Genomic DNA, 21,046 nt, shown 5'->3' on the forward strand with positions numbered 1-21,046 from the left:
CACTAATTTAGCGACAGTGTGTTAGTTGATAAAATACAGGTGCTATTCTTGCTTGAATACACAAAACACTAGGGATTACATTCATTTAGTGCTTACCCTACATATGCCCACTGTTCTTGTAAAAAGGCAATATACTGTATTTTATAAAGATTCTATTCCGAGGCAACAAGATAGATGTGGCATTGTGACTACAATATATTACCTGGTTATAAGAACCAAAGTGACAAATTATTTAGGAAGGAATACTACATATGTGTATCTTTTGCAGGTCCAGGGACTAGTTTCCAAGACATTCTGATATCACATAATTGTGTGTATAGTTAAAAGGCAAGTTAAAGCTGTAACAGTCACCTGTTTTCTTTCTCATCAATGTCAGATGTACTGGCCAGTCGTCTTGGTATTGTAGGTGCAACATATGCAAGTCTAGTTCCTTTATTATCCTTCTCCTTTAAGGCAAAAAAAAAAAAAGCTGAAGTCAAGAATAGCTTTGTACAGTAGTCATGAATCATATTAAAAGCTGTTCAAATGTTTCTAGTTGCACTGCTATCAAAGTTGCAAAATCATTTTTATGCCACTTCTAACTTTATTCCAGGTTAAGCCTAATAATAAACATAACGCAGAATTAAAGGATAAAGCAGCATTCTGGGAATGGAAAACTTGTTCAAAGGACCCAACTGTCTTAATGTTATGCCCTTTTGCTTTTCTATTAATAGGTCTCCAAAGGTTCAGTTTAAAACAACAGCCAACTATAACTAACATTTAAAAGCATTTCAGTGTTTTCCTAAAATCTCCAAATATATTTAATTAGAACTATATTCACAAAGACATTAGAACTTTACAATAAAAATAATAATAAAAAAAGGAATTACAGTATTTTGTAAGCAGTGTTCCCACTAAGGTGCTGGGCAGCACAGCTTCACAGGTGATTAATCAGCCACCCCCCAGTCAGAGGCTCAGGGTTCTGTGCATGGAGCTGACTGACTGACTGAGCGGGGCTGATTAATCACCTGCAAAGCTGTGCTGCCACACAGCTCAAAGAGAACACAGCTTATAAGAACCAACAAAACTATTAAGTTACTTTTGTTCAAATAGCTATTAGCCAAATCAGTAAAAAAAAAAAGTTTTAAATTATTAATTTAACAAGATACAAGATTAATCCTTGTTCACGTGTGAATGAAAGGGTATAAGGAGCCTCACCACCCAGCCCTCTGCTGCAAAGGTCAGAAACTATCACAATCTTTGACCTAGGGATGTAAGTGACTAATCAATTAGTTGACACTAGTCAACTAATCGTGCTTTGCCCCCCCCCCCCTTCGCCCGCTGCCTCTATCACAAAGAGGCAGCAAGGGAAGAAGTAGAGGTGTGCTGGAGGGAGCCAGCTTAAAAGCATTTGTACATTTCAAAGGCGGAACGTGGAAGTTTGTAATGAATAGTCAATAGTATTAGTCTCATGGTATTAGTCTTTCCAAAGGCAGCAAGGTCCTCCACATACATTCTTGCACCATATAATGAAGCTGGTCTGCATGGATGGGGACGACTGCTATGCTTTTGAAAAAGGAGCACAACAGCTGCGCTCTTTTTTGAGGAAGGCCTAATAGCTATCAAAAGCAATAGCTTAATGCCACAATTAACAGCTGACTTTTAGTAACACTTTATAAGAGCATTATCAACTCCACTGCAATGTCATGATAAATATGAGTACTAATATTTACACTAAGTTAACTGACCAGAACTTAGATGTGTTGTATTATATATTCTGAAAATGTTTACCTTTTCTTTGTTGTCTAACGAAGAAGAAAGTCTTGGGCTTGAAGCGGAACGCATAACACCTGTAGAGTCCTTCTCTTTCTGAGCTTCTTTGGAAGCTGTAATCTCGGCAAGTGCCCCATAGCTGCCAGTTTTTCGAAGACCTAACCTCCACGAGGCAGGAGATTCATCTTTTCTCTCTTCCTCTTTGGAAGAAACCTTGGTTGTTGAAGTTGGAAACTGTAAACAAAGACATCATCAAGTTAAAGGCCATTAACTCATGATAACTTTGGTATTTCATGCTTCTTAGGGGTATTTCAAAATATTTATTATTTCAAGTCATCATACTTGATGGGATTTTTTGGGTGGAGGAAGGGGAAACCAATGTATTTCATTTCCTGGGTAGGTTAATGACATAAAAAAAATAAAGGTCTGAAAAAAGGAAAATGACTTTTCTAGAAGTTAGCTTGAGGGAAGAAAAAAAAGCCCACACTTCATAATACACACTGTGAAAAAGATGCAAACAAAAAATGTACACACACACCCACACACACCCACCTGAAAGCCATGCAACTCTGGCATCAACCTTTTGATTAAATGTGTTACTTTGCAATCTGAAACCAATCCTGTGCACACCAAAGTCTCACCATAGACTTTTCACCTTTACTGGGCACAAGAACAATGCCAGTTTTGCGCAAGCCCTGCCTCCATGATGCAGGATCTACTGACTCCGCCACAGGCATTACAGGAGGAATGAAATCATACTAAAGCCAATTAAGACAAGACACAAAGGTGAAGAGTGAAAAAATGGAAACAGAAGGAAAAGGAGGGTTGGGGTTTTTTTTTGTTTTTTGGTTTCAATCCCAATTCATGTACATTTCTCTTCATTAAAGCACAAAATATTTAAAAGCAACAAGACATTTCTAATACCTTGGTAAAAGTTCCTATTAAATACACTAGACCATGTTGTGAAATAGTATGTTTTGATCCAAAATATCATTTAGTTTCCTTAAACAAAAGCAATCAAGCTTTCATATAACAAGGATAATTACAATATTCTGATCATCCACATTTAGATAAAGTTTATCTGCTGTACTTCTCACATGGGAGACCCCAAACATAAAACTTACCATATGTAATATATAGATAAGCTAAATGACCAATGTATTCCAGTTTCTAATAATTTGATACAACATTGATACAATCAAAGTTTTATTCAAAATGTTCTTTCTTTTCTGTTACTAAAATACTTCAGAGACTCAAAATCCAAAATTTTAAAATCTAGCATACATAAAAGCTGGAACTACTTACAACACCGCCACTGTTACATTCAGTACCTTCAGGTATTCTCTCTCACACACACCCTTCTCCCCACACTGAGCACCTTTATACAACTGTATATCAAAACATTAAGCTTTAGCTTTAACCACTTAACACCAGCCTAGAAAGTCATATCCTAACTGGCAACTATTAGAAAGATCAAATTTTCAGTGTCACACAGCACACCTAACTGTGGAATCACTAGGAATGTAAGCAACTAGTTGACTATCTGATAAGCATATGCTTATCGGATAGTTGACTAATGACTTGACTAGTCACTTTCTCCCACCCTTGCTGCCTCTATCAAAGAGAGGCAGCAAGGCAGTGGGGGGAGCCAGCTTAAAAGATAGTTCCCTCCCACCCCCCCAGAACCATCTCCGTGGGAGGAAGTGGAGGCACTTAGCACTTAGCAGCTGATTCCCTGCTTGTGCCCAATCCCCTCCACCGCGCTTCAGCCTTTTAAATGCATTAAGAGCCTGCCATCTCATAATACATTTAAAAGGCAGAGCCACAGAGGGGGCTCTGCAGTTTCCCCATTTATCAGCTAATCGACTAGTCAACGTGTGTGTGTGCGCGCATGCGACAGAAAGAAAAGGCTTAGAACCATGGTCACCAACCTGTCAATTGCAATCGACTGGTCAATCGGGAGGCCCCGACCAGTCAATCGCGAGGCGTTCAGGGCCCCCCCATTTTCCCCCACTCCCAAGAAGCCCCACTATCTACCTCTAGCAACAATGGAGGTAGCACCGGCTTCCCGCAGGGTGGATGCAAGTCCTGGGAGGAGGCGCGTGCTGGGGACTCCCTGTTCTCTTTCCCCACCAACACCCTGTTCCCTGCCCCAGCACCCACTGCAGCCTACCACCTGCCCCATCAGCCTGTTCCCTACCCCCATTAACACCCTGTCCCCTGCTTCAGTACCCACTGGCACCCTGTCCCCTGCTACAGCACTCTGTCCCTGCCTCAGCACCCACTAGCACCCTTCCCCAGTACCATGTCCCCTGCTCCAACCAGCACAGTTGGGGCCACATTAGTAAGGCTTGGGGGGATTTGGAGGAGTTATTTTTTCTGCATCTCACTTGTGTGACCCCGACTGACTTTTTTGTGGGTCAGTGACCCCTGACTCAAAACAGGTTCCCCACCCTTCTCATAAATAAAGACAACGCTGAAATCTTTTGTCTTTGACATAATATTTTATTTAAAAATGAAGCCTGGCCAACAAACCCCCAATTGGGGCCAAGCTCCCATCTGGCCACAGCATCATAACACTCCTGTACCGCCTCCTGACCCCAAATCTGAGCCTATCATACACTGGAACCCCCTGTTCTGAGCCTCTCACATCCCCAAACTCCTGCACCCCCACATCCTCAGTCTTCTGCCACAACACTCCTACACCATCCACACACTGCAAATCTGTGTCCTGAGCCCATCATACTCCCAACCTCCCTGCCCTTTGCCCCTCACATACCCCAACCCAACCTCCTGCACCCTCACATCCACAAGCCTGTGGCTTGCTCAGCACCCCAACCCTTCACTTGACCCCAACACTCCCCAGACTGGAGCCCCCTCCCCAAGCCAGCATCCCCGTCTCTACCTCCTCCTGCATCCAAATTCCCTCCCAGAGCTTGCACCTCACCCCCTTCCCACACCCAAATCCCTCATTCCCACCCCAGAGCCCACACATCCTGTCTCAACCCAATGAGGGTGCAGCTAGACTACAAGAGTTTTTACGGGATACCAGAGGTATCTCTGGTATCCCGTAAAAACTCTTCTGCCTCCAGAGACACCGTTGTTCTTCCGCTTTTTTTTAGCAGAAGAACAAGTATGCTCTTTCGGCAACCCCTGTATTCCTTGTTCCACAAGGAGTCAGAGAGCTTCCAAAAGAAGGGATTTTTCTGACATTTGGCCCAGTCTAGACAGGCCAAATGTTGGACAAACCTCTTCCTACAGAAGAATCGAAAAAAAAGCAGCAGTGTAGCCATACCCTGAGAATGTATAAGGGATGGGGATAGCAATTGATGGAGAGGAGGAGAACAGAGAGGGCGGGGCTTCAAGGAAAGGGTAGGGAAGGATGGGGTAGATCTTGGTTTGTTCTGACATTTAAAAAGTGATCCTGGGCATAAAAAGGTTGGAGACCACTGGCTTAGAATGATGGAAAACTTGGAGCAAGCAGAGTGCAGAAATGTTGGGAAGGGGTATGAAGGCTGGGCAAAGAGCAGATCATTCAAATGGCCACACTGTAAACCATGGACACATATCACTGTGCTGACTGAAAATCCGCCTAACGGTAGCCTCTTTTCTGGTTGGGAACATCCACCTGAGCTGTTTGTATTTACAGCTGAGAAGCACAGCTATGAACTAGCAATTATTGTTGGTCAGTGGGAAGTATGTTCTTTACCTATTAAAAAGCCTGCATTTCACTGTGCCCAATCCTTAGTCAATACTGACCCTTGTTTTGCTCTTTGCATCTCTACATTACAAAGATGAAAAGTGGTATGTCTTTGCAACCATCTAGGGCACACAAATGATGTGCAACTCTATCGATCAGCCAGTAGCATGCAATTTGCAAATGCGTGTCATCTCACTAAGTCAGCCTTTATCAACTAAGAGAATAAGATACCGAAGGCTGTTAATGATCATGAGTCCCTGACTCCAGCAAATAAAAGAGAATTAAGCAAGAGTGACTGCATTTAATAGGCTGTGGCATGTGAATGTGACCTTTTATTGACACCTTTAGTCAGAACATACATATACATTCTATGATGCTCTCATCTCCACACAATATATTGACCATTATCATTAGAAACCTATAACTATTTTTTGAACTTAGTCTATATTTTATTTCTTTCTCTCTTCTCATCACAGAAGTGTGTTCTTTACACCTGCAAATGTTGCTATGAAAGATGACAAGCCTTTGATGAGGTCTTCAAAAATAAAGCTAAACTACCACTTTTCACATAATTACTCCAGTATAAAGTAATACTCCAAAATCTGGAAGTTTAATTCTACTACTCAGCAATACATAACGCTACCAGTTTGCCCATACACCACCAGTTCAGATGTACTTTTAATCAAAGCACGGAGAATCTAAAAAACTAAAGCTAATTTCTTCTACTTACCATTAAATAACATTGTAAATTTGATAAAGCATACTTGATTGCTAGATGTTATAGAGCAACTAAGGAAAACAAATTGAAACAGAGAAAAGTCTCTGGGCACAATGCAATGCAGTAAATGGGGAGGGGAGGCATGGCATAAATCCACACAGAGTAATTCAAACCAAACCACAAAATATTAAAAAAAGAATTACCCTGAATGTGACTGGATTCATTTTCCCTTTACTTACTTCCAATTTTCTCTTTATTCAGTCCATGCCCATGCCCCAAATTCCTTGGAGACATAGTTGTCCTGCCTGGGTTTAAATCATTCTGTCTGTCTCTCAACTCCTGGTTTCTCTCTCCCATACAAAGAAAGCAGGGAAACAATCTATATCCAGTTCAAATGTCAACATTATCTCAATTAGCTCTCCCGGTCACCTGATCAACACCTTTTCTAGCTACCTGAGTTTAACTCCTTAATCACTGAGTGCTAATCAGGACTCCTATCCATTACAGCCTAAAACCAAGACACCCCTTTTATCCCCATCAGTTTTCCTTGTCATACTGCTAATACAGGTTGGTCCTCCAAAAACTGGGACTCTCATCCCACAACATCCATGGTCCAGCAAGACCACGGATGTTCCTGGACCAGGGAGTCCTGTCTGGGAACTTTAGTGGCAAGGTAGTGGGGCCGAGGACATGGCATCTGCAGCAGCTCTGTTAGTGGGGTCAGGGCTGGGGGACACAGCAGTCTGGGCTGCCAGTGGAAGGGGAGGCAAGCTGGGGGCTGGTAGCAAGAGACCTCCTTTAGTCCAGCAAATTCCCTCATTTGGGACTGGTCAGGTCCTGAAGGTGCCAGAGAGGTCCAACCTATACTACATGCCATCCTTAGAAACAGAGAGGCAATGCTATTTTAAATTTTAACAAATATTAAGAATCGATATGTTAAGACAACTTCGCTTTGATATTTTTAATACAGGATTTGGAAAAAACAGGATGACGGCATCAGCCCAGGGGCCACCCTTTCCCTCTTATTTAGCACAGAGAGAATATTCTCCCAGCTCATGCAAGTTATAACAGCCTTACATATTACTTCCAAATATGAAAAGCAAATTAAACAAATGATATCTGGCCAGTTTAGCCTGTTGATGTATAATACAAAAACATGATTCCAGACTGACAAATGAACACCGTGCAATGTTTTGTTCTATTTTGTTTAAAATTGAGTTAAGAATTTAGAACAGAAAATTGCCCAAGTTAGTACTGCTGTGTATTATTTTCCAGGACAGAGTTGCAGGGAGAGATGGGATCTTCTATCCTTGTTTCAACAGACACTTTAAACAATTTAAGAAAAACTTTTAAAATAAAATGTTGAAAGTAACATGCCTACCATTTCAATGCAGAGTTCTTTACTGTACTTGTTTTAAAAATTACTAAACAACACCACACATTTTGTGTCTATTACACCCACAAGTACCAATTAGAGGGGACACTACATTCACATGTATCAAAGGACAAAATTCTGATCAGCTCATGTTGGAGCAAATATTTTATAAAGGTTCTGAGACTGCAGGTTTTTAGAGTTTGAGGTATTTCCTCTTCTGCATAAGCCATTTTCACAGGACTCGTTTGGAGAGTTATGCTCAACATATTGTTTCTGCTCTTTAAATCTGTTATTTTTGTAACTAACAGGGTTTGGTGATAAACATGACTAAGATCGGCCAAGATTGAAAATGTATTTAAAAAGTTGTTTCACCATTTAATAAAATTTTGACTAGAAAAAGCAATTTCATTTCTAATATTGTTAACCTCAGATTTGCCAAATGTGGGCAGAAGCAGCAGAGATATATTGAGATTTTTAATTCAGCTCCATGAGTTTACACCCATGAACACTTTGGAACTGGCACAGAGAGCAAAAGGAGGCGGTGAAGAACCAAGTACAGAACAGTTAAAAATAAAATACTATATGGGAGTCCACCCTCAACTACAGAGAAATACTGACAGGAGACTGAAAGCTTATGACAGAGGACCTGAGCAGATTTCTCGCCTCAAGACCCTCTTCCAACAAGTCTAAAAATGTAGCAAATATGTCTAAAACAAAAAGTAACTTTTTAACAATTTCCATTCTACCTATCTATCCAGGTTTATGAGTAGCTTAATTGCTTCCAACACTGGTCAACAACACACACATGGTCCCAACATGTACTATATATACACATCTTACTATATATTTTAGTTAAGTCTGTTGCGGAAGAGTTCTTGTGCAAAAAATCTTCCACAAGAGCGCGTCCACACTTCCATGTGCTTTTGCGCAAGAGCATCCATAGCAGTATGGATGCTCTGTTGCGCAAGAAATCTCTGATGGTCATTTTAACCATAGGGGCTTCTTGCGCAAGAAATTCATGTTGCCCGACTACACTGCCCTCTTGTGGAAGAGCTCTTGCATAAGAGGGCTTATTCCTCATGGGGAAAGGAATAACTCTTCCGAAAGAAGCCCTGTTTTACAACACTATACTGTAGATTTACTTGCGCAAGAATACTTGTGCAGTGTAGACAGCAGGCAAGTTTTTGCACAAGAACAGCTGTTATTGCGCAAGAAGCTGTCAGTGTAGACAAAGCCTAAATGTTTAACAGAGATGCTTTTTCTTGGAAAAAGTTGTTGTTAAACAACTAAAATCCTTCAGGTATGCAACACAGATATAGAAGTCACAGTAAAACAGGATGGAAAATACTTAAAGCTTTTAAGTTTTATTGAGTGAAGGCAAATATTCTAATAATGAATAACAAAAACCTCCAATATTCATTGTGTATTACCTAAGACTCATTTGGTCAAGCCAATTCACATTTTTACACAGGAATCAACACACAACATTTGAAGAGAACACTAATACTGTCTACAAACAAATACATAAAGAATTTTTTTTTACCTTCTTAATGGGTGATGTAGGTGTCACTTGACCAGTGCTTATCAAAGATGTTGTCACAGCTACAGAAGCTGGTTGTGTACTAATGTTATTTGCATTATTAGTTACAGATGCCAAGGGTTTGGTTTTGTCTGAAAAAAATATTTAAGATAGGTCATTTGTATATTTCTTGACATCGTATTTTAAATGAATAGTTGAGACTAGTTAAAAGTTCCAAGTAACGTACTGTTAGTCAACCCATTTTCTGTTCTTTAATGTTTGCTCCTGCCTCATTTTAATATCGCTTGGTCAAAGATAAGAACTTTTCCCATAGTTGTTAGGCATACAGCACTCCTATTTATATTAGTCAGAACTATGTGCTCTTAAAGGTTGCAACTTCATGCCCTAGTAATTTGCAGATTCCCCTCAAAAAAGTTAAGCTCTCAAATGCATGAAGGAAAAAAAAAATCAGCCTACTTTGTTTTGGACAGTCTGGGTAATGCAATCCTTGTTAGGTATGGACTGCTTGCCTGCAGAAGGCTATAACTGTTTATTCCTAAACTACAACATTCTTTTCTATCTTTATTAACAAAGGTTCCAATTCAACAACACATTCATCTGTGTGTTTAAGTCTCTAAAAGCACCTGTGTAATTTGAAGCACAAGTACCTTATACAGAGTAATATACTACAATTAGGCAAATAAATACAAATTCTGATTTGGTGTTTTCAAAGATTATATAGGACTATTTACATAGCACGATGAGTGTACACTACAGTAAGACTAGTTCTATTTTAAAAAGTCAGTCAAAAGGGAAAACAGGTCTAATATAGAACTATAACCACTATAGTACGAAGATATTATTGTGAAGTTCTGATGTAAAAAGTAAATAACTGAACATTGGTATCTCCTTACTTCAACCATCTGCTCCCCATACAAACTCATTCATATATGTTATCCACTAGTTTAAACTACTTTTAATGTATATAAGCACTGAAGAGACAATACAGACCTGGGAGAATGATTAATCAATAAAAAAAATTGTTGGAACTTAAACTAACAGCAAAATCTTTATTTTGGTGATGCACATGGCAAAGTACGTGGCTTGGATTCTGATTCCAGGTAAAATTGGCAAGCCTAGCACTTAACACATTTTACTTAATACAAGTAAAACAAGCACATCTACAGGTTGGAGGGGGTCTTGGTGATGTGATATCGTGTCAAGACACGGATCGGTCATCAGGGAACGCCTTTCTCGACCGCTCCCTTATGCTTTGTGAAACTAGGTTTACAGGAACGGTCGACAAAGGCGTTCCCTGTTGAACCGATCTGTATCTCAACTGCTGGGCTGTGCCGACGATCAGCTAAACCGGCACAGCGCGGTGGCCATTTTTATTTTAATGAAGCAGGGGAGATTTAAATCCCCACTTCATTGACTATGTTGAGTAGTCTAATTTACATGCCTCTGCCGACAGAGGCATGTACAGTAAACTTCCAATAACCCGGCACCTTTGGGACCCATGGGTTGCCGGATTATTGGATATGCCAGAGTACCGGAAGGAGGGCTATGAGGACTCTGGGGGAGGGAGGGAGGCGCGGCAGGGAACTGCGCAGCATAGGCAGCACTCCAGCTGCTCTGCCCCCGGCTACCTCAAGTCCGCCGCTGCTGGAACTGACCGGCAGCGGACTTGGGGAAGCTCTGCCCCCGGCTTCCTGAAGTCTGCTGCCGGTCAGTTCCAGCAGCAGCAGACTTGGGGTATCCGGGGGCAGAGCAGCTGGGGTGCTGCCGGGTTGGTCCCATAGCGCGGCCCCTCACCTGAGCGGCACTGCGGAACCAGCCTGGCAGCACTCCAGCTGCTCTGCCTCCGGTTTCCCCAAGTCCACCGCTGGTCGGTTTCAGCAGTGCTGGACTTGGGGAAGTCTGGGGCAAAGCAGCTGGTGTGCTCTGCCCCAAGGCTTCCCCAAATCCGCTGTTGCTGAAACTGACCAGCATCGGACTTGGGAAAGTTGGGAGCAGAGCAGCTCCAATTGTCTGGCTGGCCAGAGCACTTCCAGGTTCCAGTTGGTGTCAGACTATCAGGAGTGATGGACCACTGGATGCCTAAGAACTGGAGTTTTACTGTAGTCTAGACATACCCCAGAAGTCAACCTACCCCACAAATCATGACATTTAAAAATTAACACACACTAGGTTTTTATTTACTTTCTGATCAGCTTACCTGTACAACATATGAGGCTGTACTTGTATTTAAGCTTTTTTCTGCCCACAACCCCCAGGAATAGAAATTTATCTTTAAAAAAGAGGGGATTCTCACATAATCAATGGCCTTGGGGAGCTAAGGTTAAGAACACACCAGCTATCCTACCAGTTGTGATAAGTCACAGGAGTTTGCAACACCACATTATGTGGTAAAGAGCTTTACATTATCCAACTGGAATCTTCCTTAAATTTCTGAGAATTTTCACTATAAAACTACATTAAGAGGAATACTGGGAAAAAGGGGAAAGTGCAGCTGAAATTAAGAGAGTCAGGTCTTCAGGGAAAAGCCTAAATTCTGTTGCTTGCCAAATAAAGTATGATAAAAGCCTTGTTTATATTAAAGAAAGTCCAAAGTTTACATGAAAATTAATTCTTGTGTCTCAGTCAAATTTTCCTGGCACAAAACCCATCTACTAGTAATCAAGAGAACATAGAAAAGTCAGAGTTCAGGAAGCATAGCTAGCTCAGTAACTGAAGCAGAAAACTACATGATGTATCAAAGGTGACAATTTAACAAACCTCAGCTTCTCTACACAAGAATGCAGGAAAATCTAAAAATCTAAGTGATGTTTGACTAAGTTTGAGAGTGATTTTGCAGTACATCATTAACCAATTATAAAAGAAGAATGTCTTATTAAAATTTAAAAACTATGAAAATCCAGTAAGGGTTTTGGTGCTTACCCCATCCCACAATTTTATTTATAGCAAATATTTATAGCATTTTTATTGGTTCAGTGCTGAAATGTAGCTTAGGTGGGTGAACTGTATGAAGGCAGAATATTTGAAAATGAACAGAGACAGCTGACATTTTAATCAATAAAGGTAGTTCAAATCACTATGCCCGAGATAATTTTACTGATTTTGTATATGAATATCCTTGTTATAATGCCAATAGTTTTAACAAAGATTAAACACATGACAAAAGCAACTTAGAAACACTCAAATGATCCAAATCTCTTTTCTGCTCTGGAAGAATTTTATTTTTCACTGTCGGAATGTCCATCTGATAAAGTGTCATCATCTGTCACAACCTTCCCACAGAACTTTCAAAGGTGAGGCAGCTAAGACCTGATGGTGAACAGCAAGTTGACAGAGAAGGGAACTATCTGAAGTGTATTTTTAAAAGAAAGAGGATCTTTCTGAGGGTAATTAGAACCCTGTATGAGAATCAGAGAACCAAAGGGAAAGCCTAAAAAATGCACACTCTCTCTCATATGGATCATTATTATGAGCCTTTTGTAGTTCAGAGACCTATGTTCAGGAAGTGGCAAATCAAACTAGAAAGGAGACTAAAAAAAAAGTCCCAATGAAAATTTATAAAATAATTAGTGAAATCTTTCAAATTAACGATTTACAGTGTTCTTGAAAATCAGGATTAAAATGGTAATAGACTAAAATAGAAAACTATATAATGTAAATATATATTGAGTGTATCTAGATATTCTGACGCATGTCAATAAATTAGGTTTCAAAAATATATACCTATCTACAATTTTTTTTGCCAAATACCAGTGAGATTTTTTGTTCCATAAGATTTTAGAACTCTAGAATAAAATGTGCTTACAACTACAGTTGTGTCAAATGCTTCACTTTTGCTTTGCATATTAAAAGCTTTGCTGTCTTAGTATAGCCAAGACTGCCTAATATGGCTTTGCAATCACACAGAAAACAAGTTTAAGCTATGTATTTAATCATTCACCTTACAGCACATGCAGGCATAAAACCCTGCCCCTGATATACGTGATGGTCCAGGTAATGATCTAGGTACCACTGCTTCTGTATGCTGATTGAGAAAAGCTCCGCATTTGATCTGTCTGCAGGGGAAAAGGGGCAGTTGGGAAAACAGCGGGTAACTTCTCAGAAAATTGTTTGATCATTCACGTAGATCAGTCAACTTCTCTATCAAGCTCAAGGGGCAGACCCTAGAGCAGCCAGATGCAGGTGGGAAGAAAGTCATCCAATCAGGCAACAGCAGCTTTGTTTTTCCAACATCAACGTAAGTAGATAGGAGAGGAAGGATTGTGAGGAGATGAGAAGAACTACTATGTCATTTGGTGGTGTATGAGAAGAGGTGGCAAATTCTGATGACATTTGGGGTAGGTTGGGTTTAGGAAGAGGATGCTACAAAGCAGTATGGCCGCAAATTCCCCCAGTCCACTCCATTTGTATTTTGGAATCGTTTAAATATTGTTACAATATTGTTAGAAGCGCGCGCGCACGCACGCACAAACTTCCTCCCCCCCCAAATGCTGAACATTTGCCCTAATCTAGGAGTGTACAGAGAAGTCTGAACAAAGGCATCCAACTTAGACTTTTAAACAAGTCTGCTGGAGTACCAGTTTCTCTACAAATGAATCCAAGCTCTTTTGATTACCATTAATCTTGAGCTGAAGTTGTATGTAAAGCAGATGTTGAGCTGCTGAAAAAAATATTACTTTTAAAACCAAATGTATTCCAGTATATTAATATCAATCCAAAATACTGATCTCTTTAATTTTTCGATATCTAAGCCAGAATTATCCATTATGTTTGTCAGAGACTGCTCCAAGATTGCAGAACACGTGAGGAAGTTTGCTTTTCCATGCTCCACGATATATGGAATTATTAGAATGATGAGCAAACAACTCTACCTATAGAGGTCTGATTTCTGTCTTTTCCTTTGTCGCCTCCCCACTCATATTTCTTTTTAGGTATGTTTTTGAGGTCTCTGCTACTTTATATTATTCTCGGATTAAAAATATTGATTAGAAATTTACAAGTTATTGAATTAAAAGTTTCAATTCCAATCACTGCCATACATTTAAAAAAATATAGCCAATGGCAAAAGGCTTCATTCATATGAATTACATTTTGTGTTTATAAGTGGGGATTTACACTTGTTTTAAAACTATTAAAAACTAGAAAGTAGCCATCAGCAAACAAAGTGGAATCAAGAAACTACTATAATGAATTCCCATTATCATGAAATCCCAGATTAATGCATTTAACTGAAGCAACAACCTAAGCCAAAGAGACTTCTGTAAAATTATTTACCCGTTTCTGCTTCAGATTCTGAATCTTCTTCCTCATCCTCTTCACTAGAGCAACTAGATTCATCCTTCTTTCCCTCCTCTTCTTCATCCACTTTCTCTTGCTCGAGAGACTCAATATTAGATGCAATCTTTTCTTGCTCAATAATCAAAGTTTCTTTACTGGAATCAAAAATATTAATTTAAATAGTATAGAATATTTATTCTTAACTTCAGTAAAACCAACCAAATATACAGGCAGTCCCCGGGTTACGTACAAGATAAGAACAAACCTACAGTCCCTAAGTTGAATCTGTATGTAAGTCGGAACTGGCATCCAGATTCAGCCGCTGCTGAAACTGATCAGTTTCAACAGCGGCTGGATCTGGACACCAGTTCCGACTTCATACAGATTCAACTTAAGAACCCCAGGCGTCCCCAAGTCAGCTGCTGCTGAAACTGATCAGCAGCTGATTCCAGGAAGCCCGGGGCAAAGCAACTCTGCCTCGGGCTTCCTGTAGTCAGCCGCTGGTCAGTTTCAGCAGCGGCTGACTTGGGGACGCCTGGGGCAGAGCAGCTCAGGTGCTGCTGGGTTGGTCCAGTAGCACGGCCGCTCCTCGGCGCTACTGGACCAACCCAGCAGCACCCCAGCTGCTCTGCCCCAGGCGTCCTGATTCAGCCGCTGCTGAAACTGATCAGCAGCGGCTGAATCAGGACTCCTGGGGCAGAGCAGCTGGGGTGCTGCCGGGTTGGTCCAGTAGCGCCAAGGAGCGGTGCTGCAGGACCAACCGGCAGCGCCACACCTGCTCTACCACAGGCCCCGGGCTTTGCTCCACGCCTCCCTGGTCTGCTGGGGGGCGAGGGGGCAGGCACTAGCTGCGTCCCCCCGCCCAGCAGACCAGGGAGACGCTGAGCAAAGCCGCAGAGGACCCGGGGCCGGACCCGTGGCGCTTCCAGATCAGCTGGAAGCACCGCGGGTCTGGCCCCGGGTCCTCCGCGGCTTTGCTCAGCGTCTCCCTGGTCTGCAGACCAGGGAGACGCTGAGCAAAGCGGCGGAAGACCCGGGCCGGACCAGCAGCGCTTCCAGATCAGCGCCGCGGGTCTGGCCCGGGTCCTCCGCCGCTTTGCTCCCTGTCTCCCTGGTCTGCTGGCTCCCCCAGCAGACCAGGGAGACAGGGAGCAGCTTTTCTCGCCCCGGAGGAGGCGGGCGGTGGGACCAGGCGTCCCGCCGCTCCAGTCCTCCAGGGCGAGAAAATCCCCGTTCGTAACTGCGGATCCGACATAAGTCGGATCCGCATAACTTGGGGACTGCCTGTATATTAGTATTTGTGAAAGTTTATGAAGTTATTTTCCTCAGCAGGCACATCTTAATGATTTACTTACTTTTTAAATGGCTTTTGAGACTGATTATTTTCCATGTTGGCTGTAGATTCAATTAAGGGAGATTTCTTTTCCCGTTTTTCACTATGAAGCTTTGAGAGACATAAAATGATATAATTAAATTGACATAATGATAGCAATTGCACATTTAATAAAAATATTAAAAGATACCATCTTCTGCAGACGATAAGAAATCCTGTATTTACAACATATGTAACTTAATGCCCCCAAACTAGCATATGCCAAATAACAGTACAGCATTTTCCTTAGGTAGTTAAGTATAGTGAAAGCTTTGCCTGAAGAACATCATTTTTCCTTTCAAGATTTTCAGATCAACTTCACTGACCATGTAGAACAAGTAAGAGTAGCACAGAAGGAAAGTTAGTACCTCAAGTCAAACCTGAAGGTTAAATCCATATATTAATCTCAACTGGTTATATCTTGTACATAAGCACATCTGTACCAATATACATATATAGAGCGACACGGACATCTCAAAAAACCTACCAGATTTTGCTTCTTTTGTAATTCTTCTAAATATCCTAGAATATCTTCATCTGCTACATCAAATGCTGTCTGACCCTGGGACGGACGCACAAGAGAAAACGTAATAATTACATAATTGTAAAAGTAGGATTTAAAAACAGATGTCTTCTAGTCATATGATCATAGTATCAGACATACAACATAAGACTGGCGATACTGGGTCACACCAAAGGTCCATCTAGCCCACTATCCTGTCTTCCAACAGTGGCCAATGCCCGATAGAGGGAGTGAACAGAACAGGTAATCACCACGTGATCCCTTTCCTGTCATCCATTTCCAGCCTCTGACAAACAGAGGTTAGAGACACCATTCCTACCCATCCTGGCTAATAGCCGTAAGTATAAGCTATATCTCAATATCATAATTGATAGAGTTCCACCTTTTTAACAGTGTTTCAGCAGAATTTTGCAAATCCACCTCTAGCTGAAGCTAGAATGAGCAGGAAAATAAACATGCTTAGTAAAGCATTTCTCTGCAGGAAAAAAATATTTTCTTGTGGCAGAATTTTAAATACTGTAATGCCATGAATCAAGTAAAAATAAACATTTGAAAGACATTTATCTTACTCCCAGCCTCACTGGGGTTTAAACTCATCCCAACAGCTTCTCATTTTATGGTTCTCAGAGAATGTTGGGGTGTGTAGGATGAACAAGTGACTGATATATCATGGGGAATGGATGCAATTTCATTTAGATGGAGACATCTGCAACTTTCTATTTGTTGTGGGCCCATGGCTCATGAAGTTAATTTTTTAATTTGCACCACATACATAGATAAAAGCAGTGTAGGTAAGACTGCCTATAGTTAAGGTTGCCTGACATCTTCATTTATAAGACCCTATTTTCAGTTGCCTGAAGCTTACCAACTTTAGCCATTTGAACTGAAATGTACCATAAGTGTCTTCTTTAGGCTGAATACTTTTGGAGAATTTCAGTATTTAACTGTTCATCTGTTTCTCAAAACATGGATTAGGAAAAAACATGTTTACCCATATTAAAATGTTTCTTACAAACTGCAAAAACAACGAATACGTGCTTTGGAACAAGGACTTGACATGTGGCAGCCGGATCACCTGTGTTCAAAATATACTGTTCGCTGTCCCTATGAAAATTCACCCAAGTTTGACCAAGCTATGGGCCTCTGAAAATCTTAGTTCATACATGCTCAATAGACAACTGTTAAGAGTTTGGCAGCTGAAGAGACTGAGGCTATGTCTATACTATAGGCTTCTTGTGCAAGAAGCTTTGCAAAAGATCTTCAGCAAAAACCTTCTTGCACAAGAGAGTGCGTCCACACTGCAAAAGCGCATCGAAAAAAAGTGATGCGCTTTTGCGCAAGAGAATCCACACTGCATGGACACACTCTAAAAAGAAAGTGCTGATAGCTATCGAAAGAATGGCCACTAGGGCACCTTTGCTTTTTCCTCTTTCCTGTTTTTGCCCAAAAAGCCCGTTGCCCAGCCACACACATCTTTTTGTACAAGAACTCTTGGGGAAAAAGGAGTTATTCCTCATAGAAAGAGGAATAACTATTGTGCAAAAACCCCTCTGTTCTTCTGATTTTTTTGCGCAAAAACGCACTTGAGGTGTGCAAAAACTCTGCAGTGTACACATAGCCTGACAGAGGTTTCTGCCCAGTGAATTAGGGCTGAGAACTCCCTGCAACAGTTACTTCTGATATATGGCTTTGCAACCTTAACATTATTCATTGTGTTTTTATGTAATATAATTAATATCTGATTATTAATTCTTATTAATATCTGAATTATCAAGTTACTTTTTATTATATTGTATTTGGTAAGCTGTTTCCCAAATCCTCCCTAAGGTGGTCTAAAAATGCTCAAAGGGAAAGGAATTTTTCTGTTGCTCATAACATAAAGGCTCCTTTTATATACAATTTTAAAATGAATAATTAATTTTTCTTAAAATAATTGGTGTAAGTCTTTAATATTAAACTGATAAAGGGGATTCTGGTATAATATAACCTTACACGTACGTTCCTTAATCTCATAAATGTTCTCATATATCTATTGTCCTTTGGAATTAATGTTTTTCAAACTACACAAATATACTTTACAGGTACTGTGAATTAATGATGCTCCCTTTGGTTTCAGGTTTCACAACCATCAAGACATGGCAAGAGATTGTAAGACACATTCTTAGTCACTGTATATAAACTTGCAGAGAAACCTTCATTTTGATTAAGGGTACAGCTCAAGGTAATATTTATATTGAGTGAATTTTGTAGATAATAGCCCAATTTTAATAAAAATATAAGACCTATATGGAGTATTTTTTCCTCTCCAGATAATCTCTATTTTAAACTGAGACATGTTCTGACTCATCTAATCTATAAAAATCATTTAAGATGAACACTTGTCACTCTTTTGTTGTTCAGTACAGAAAAGGAAATTTTTCAGAGAGCAACTGACCAAACATAGTAATGATACTTTGATCAGCTCTACCAGGAGCCTCTCTGGTACAGATTTCCAAAATGCCAAAAAGCTCATTCCTTATGGACATTCTCCTTAACAGTAATATGCTGCAAGTCAACTAAGCCAGTTCTGTTTATGCTCTATGTAACTGCAGAGCTATAGTCTTTCAGAACTGTAGAACAGTGTTTCAGATGTAATACTAATACTGTAAACAGTTCATGGTCTTGCCATCCTGTTGTGAAATAAACAGTTGTTCCAGCGTGAACAGTAGAAGATGAGGAAACAATTTAACTATTATTCTGACTTTGCAACCGCTATTTTTTTCCCCGTTTCCCCCCACTATTCCCAAACCAGAATGTTTATTACTAATAGAGTTTCTCACTATCTAGGTTAGTAGGTCATAGCTCCTATGCTTCAATTCTGCCCATTGTAAAATAGTGGTAGTAATATTTACCTGTCTCACACAATTGCATAAATGATTGCTATTTTGAAAACTACTACATACTATATACTTGAGAGAGTTTGTGTGTCTATCTGTCCATTTGACTTTGAGGCTGTGTCCAGACTCAGGGTTTTTTTCCAGACTCAAGTAGCCTTTTTTTGAAAAAACTTCACCTGCGTCTAGACTACAGCCGTGTTTTCGAAATTAAATCGAAAGAACGCGGCTTTTTTTCCGACGGCGGTAAACCTCATTTCACGAGGAAGAACACCTTTTTTCGAAAGTGCTCTTTCAAAAAAAGGCGTTCTTGAATGCCAACAGGGCTTTTTAGAAAGAGAGCATCCAGACTCACTTGCTGCTTTCTTTCGAAAAAGCAGCTTACTTTTTCGAAAGTTCCGCTTGCAGTCTAGACGCTCTTTTTCGAAAGAGGCTTGCAGTCTAGACATAGCCTGAGTGTTTGTTCTAAGACTCCTAAATAGTAAGAGCTAGGACCACCAAATTTGGTATGCAACTTCCTTAGAATTTTAAGCATGGTAAACGTTTGGTTGAGCTAGGACAACGGGATTTGCCTAGAATATGATTGATCCTCCTAAAATACAAAGAGAGGAGTCTGCTGGCAGGCACAGTTACACAGCAAAATGATCCCAGTGGGACAGGAACACCGGTAAGAAAGTGGCTGCTGAGGGCAGGGGCCTGGATGTTACTGACCACTTTACACAGGTAAAGTTCCTGTGGATGTGAGCCACCATCCAGGCAGTGCAGCCCCTGGTCATTCCCTGGGGAGCGGCTGGCCGGGCGGTGTAGCCCCCACCATCCTGGCCAGCCCTGGGGAGCCAGTAGCCAGGGAGCGCAGCCTCTTTCGGCAGCTAGCCACTTGCACTCACCACCTGCTGCCCTGAGCTCCCATACACCTCCCAACCCCCTGTCCTGAGCCCCTCCTTACCCTACCAATCTGACCCCTGCACCACCCCCTACACCTAGCCGAAAATGAATATAAAATTCCATATGAGGGCATGTCATTAATTTATATACTAGCAATATTTTCCTTATTTTATCTCTCATGCTATATACATGTAGGGTTGCCAGGTGTCCGGTATTTTCTAAGTAGGTAAGTTGTTGTTATTAGGAGTATCAGTATGTAGTTGCGAACCACCTGGCCGGTAGACACACTCACACTGTGTGAGCGTGTCTACCAGCCAGGCAGTACACAACTATGTGGAGGTGGAATCCCCGGAGCCGGACTCGCTCACGCTTCGCTGGGACTGTGCACGACGGGCAGCACCCCTGGATCTGCATGCGCCTGGGTCAGTCCCACTCCCTGCCAGCCAGTTCTCCCCCTCCCCCCATGCTTCTGCCCCAGCCAACCCCGCTTCCCTTCGGCCAGTCCCCCCGCCACCCGATCTCCCCCAGCCAGCCCCGCTGCCCCTGATCCCCCTCCCAGCCAGATCTGCTTCCTGCCAGCTGGTCCTGTCCCGATCTCTCCCGCTGCCCCCGACGCCCCTCTCCCCACAGCCCTGCTTCCCACGAGCCAGTCCTCCTCCTCCCCACACACATATCCTCCTGGCCAGCCCTGCTCCCTTCCCAGCTGGTGTCCCTCCCCATATCTGAGATCAAGTGTGTCCGGTATTTTTTAAGCCACGTGGTAACCCTATATACACGTTAATATTGTTTGCTTTTTCTGGGCACTGGAACACAAGCCTCTATATGGAAAACTTCAATGAAAAGACATTTCCTTGCTTTTTAAAAGTAGTGCCTAAGGGGGCAGGGATAGAAGGTTTAAGGGATTCCTCATACTGAATGGAAAAAAAAACCCCACAACTTCAAGAATCACCAACAGGTCAGAGATTTTCAGAGGGGGAAGAAACCTGTTCATACAGTTTGCAAATGTTTTTTTCACTGGACCCTGATAAAGCTCA

The 21,046-nt window shown here is 41.4% G+C and overlaps 1 protein-coding gene across 6 annotated transcripts in view; it reads right to left on the bottom strand.

Annotated features, from left to right (window-relative positions):
- PPP1R12A (protein phosphatase 1 regulatory subunit 12A) overlaps nt 1–21,046 on the bottom strand; it is a 181,790-nt gene that overhangs the window by 50,807 nt on the left and 109,937 nt on the right. For all 6 annotated transcript variants that reach the window (XM_075932387.1, XM_075932351.1, XM_075932358.1 and 3 more), the window contains exons 6-11: nt 16,219–16,293; nt 15,715–15,803; nt 14,357–14,514; nt 9,089–9,216; nt 1,771–1,986; nt 352–446 (exon numbers count right to left, since the gene is read on the bottom strand). In XM_075932387.1, coding sequence (XP_075788502.1) covers nt 352–446; nt 1,771–1,986; nt 9,089–9,216; nt 14,357–14,514; nt 15,715–15,803; nt 16,219–16,293 — 761 coding nt within the window. The remainder of the gene's footprint in view (nt 1–351; nt 447–1,770; nt 1,987–9,088; nt 9,217–14,356; nt 14,515–15,714; nt 15,804–16,218; nt 16,294–21,046) is intronic.

This window comes from Pelodiscus sinensis, chromosome 1 (genome assembly GCF_049634645.1).
Source record: "Pelodiscus sinensis isolate JC-2024 chromosome 1, ASM4963464v1, whole genome shotgun sequence".
In the NCBI taxonomy this organism is placed as follows: domain Eukaryota; kingdom Metazoa; phylum Chordata; order Testudines; family Trionychidae; genus Pelodiscus; species Pelodiscus sinensis.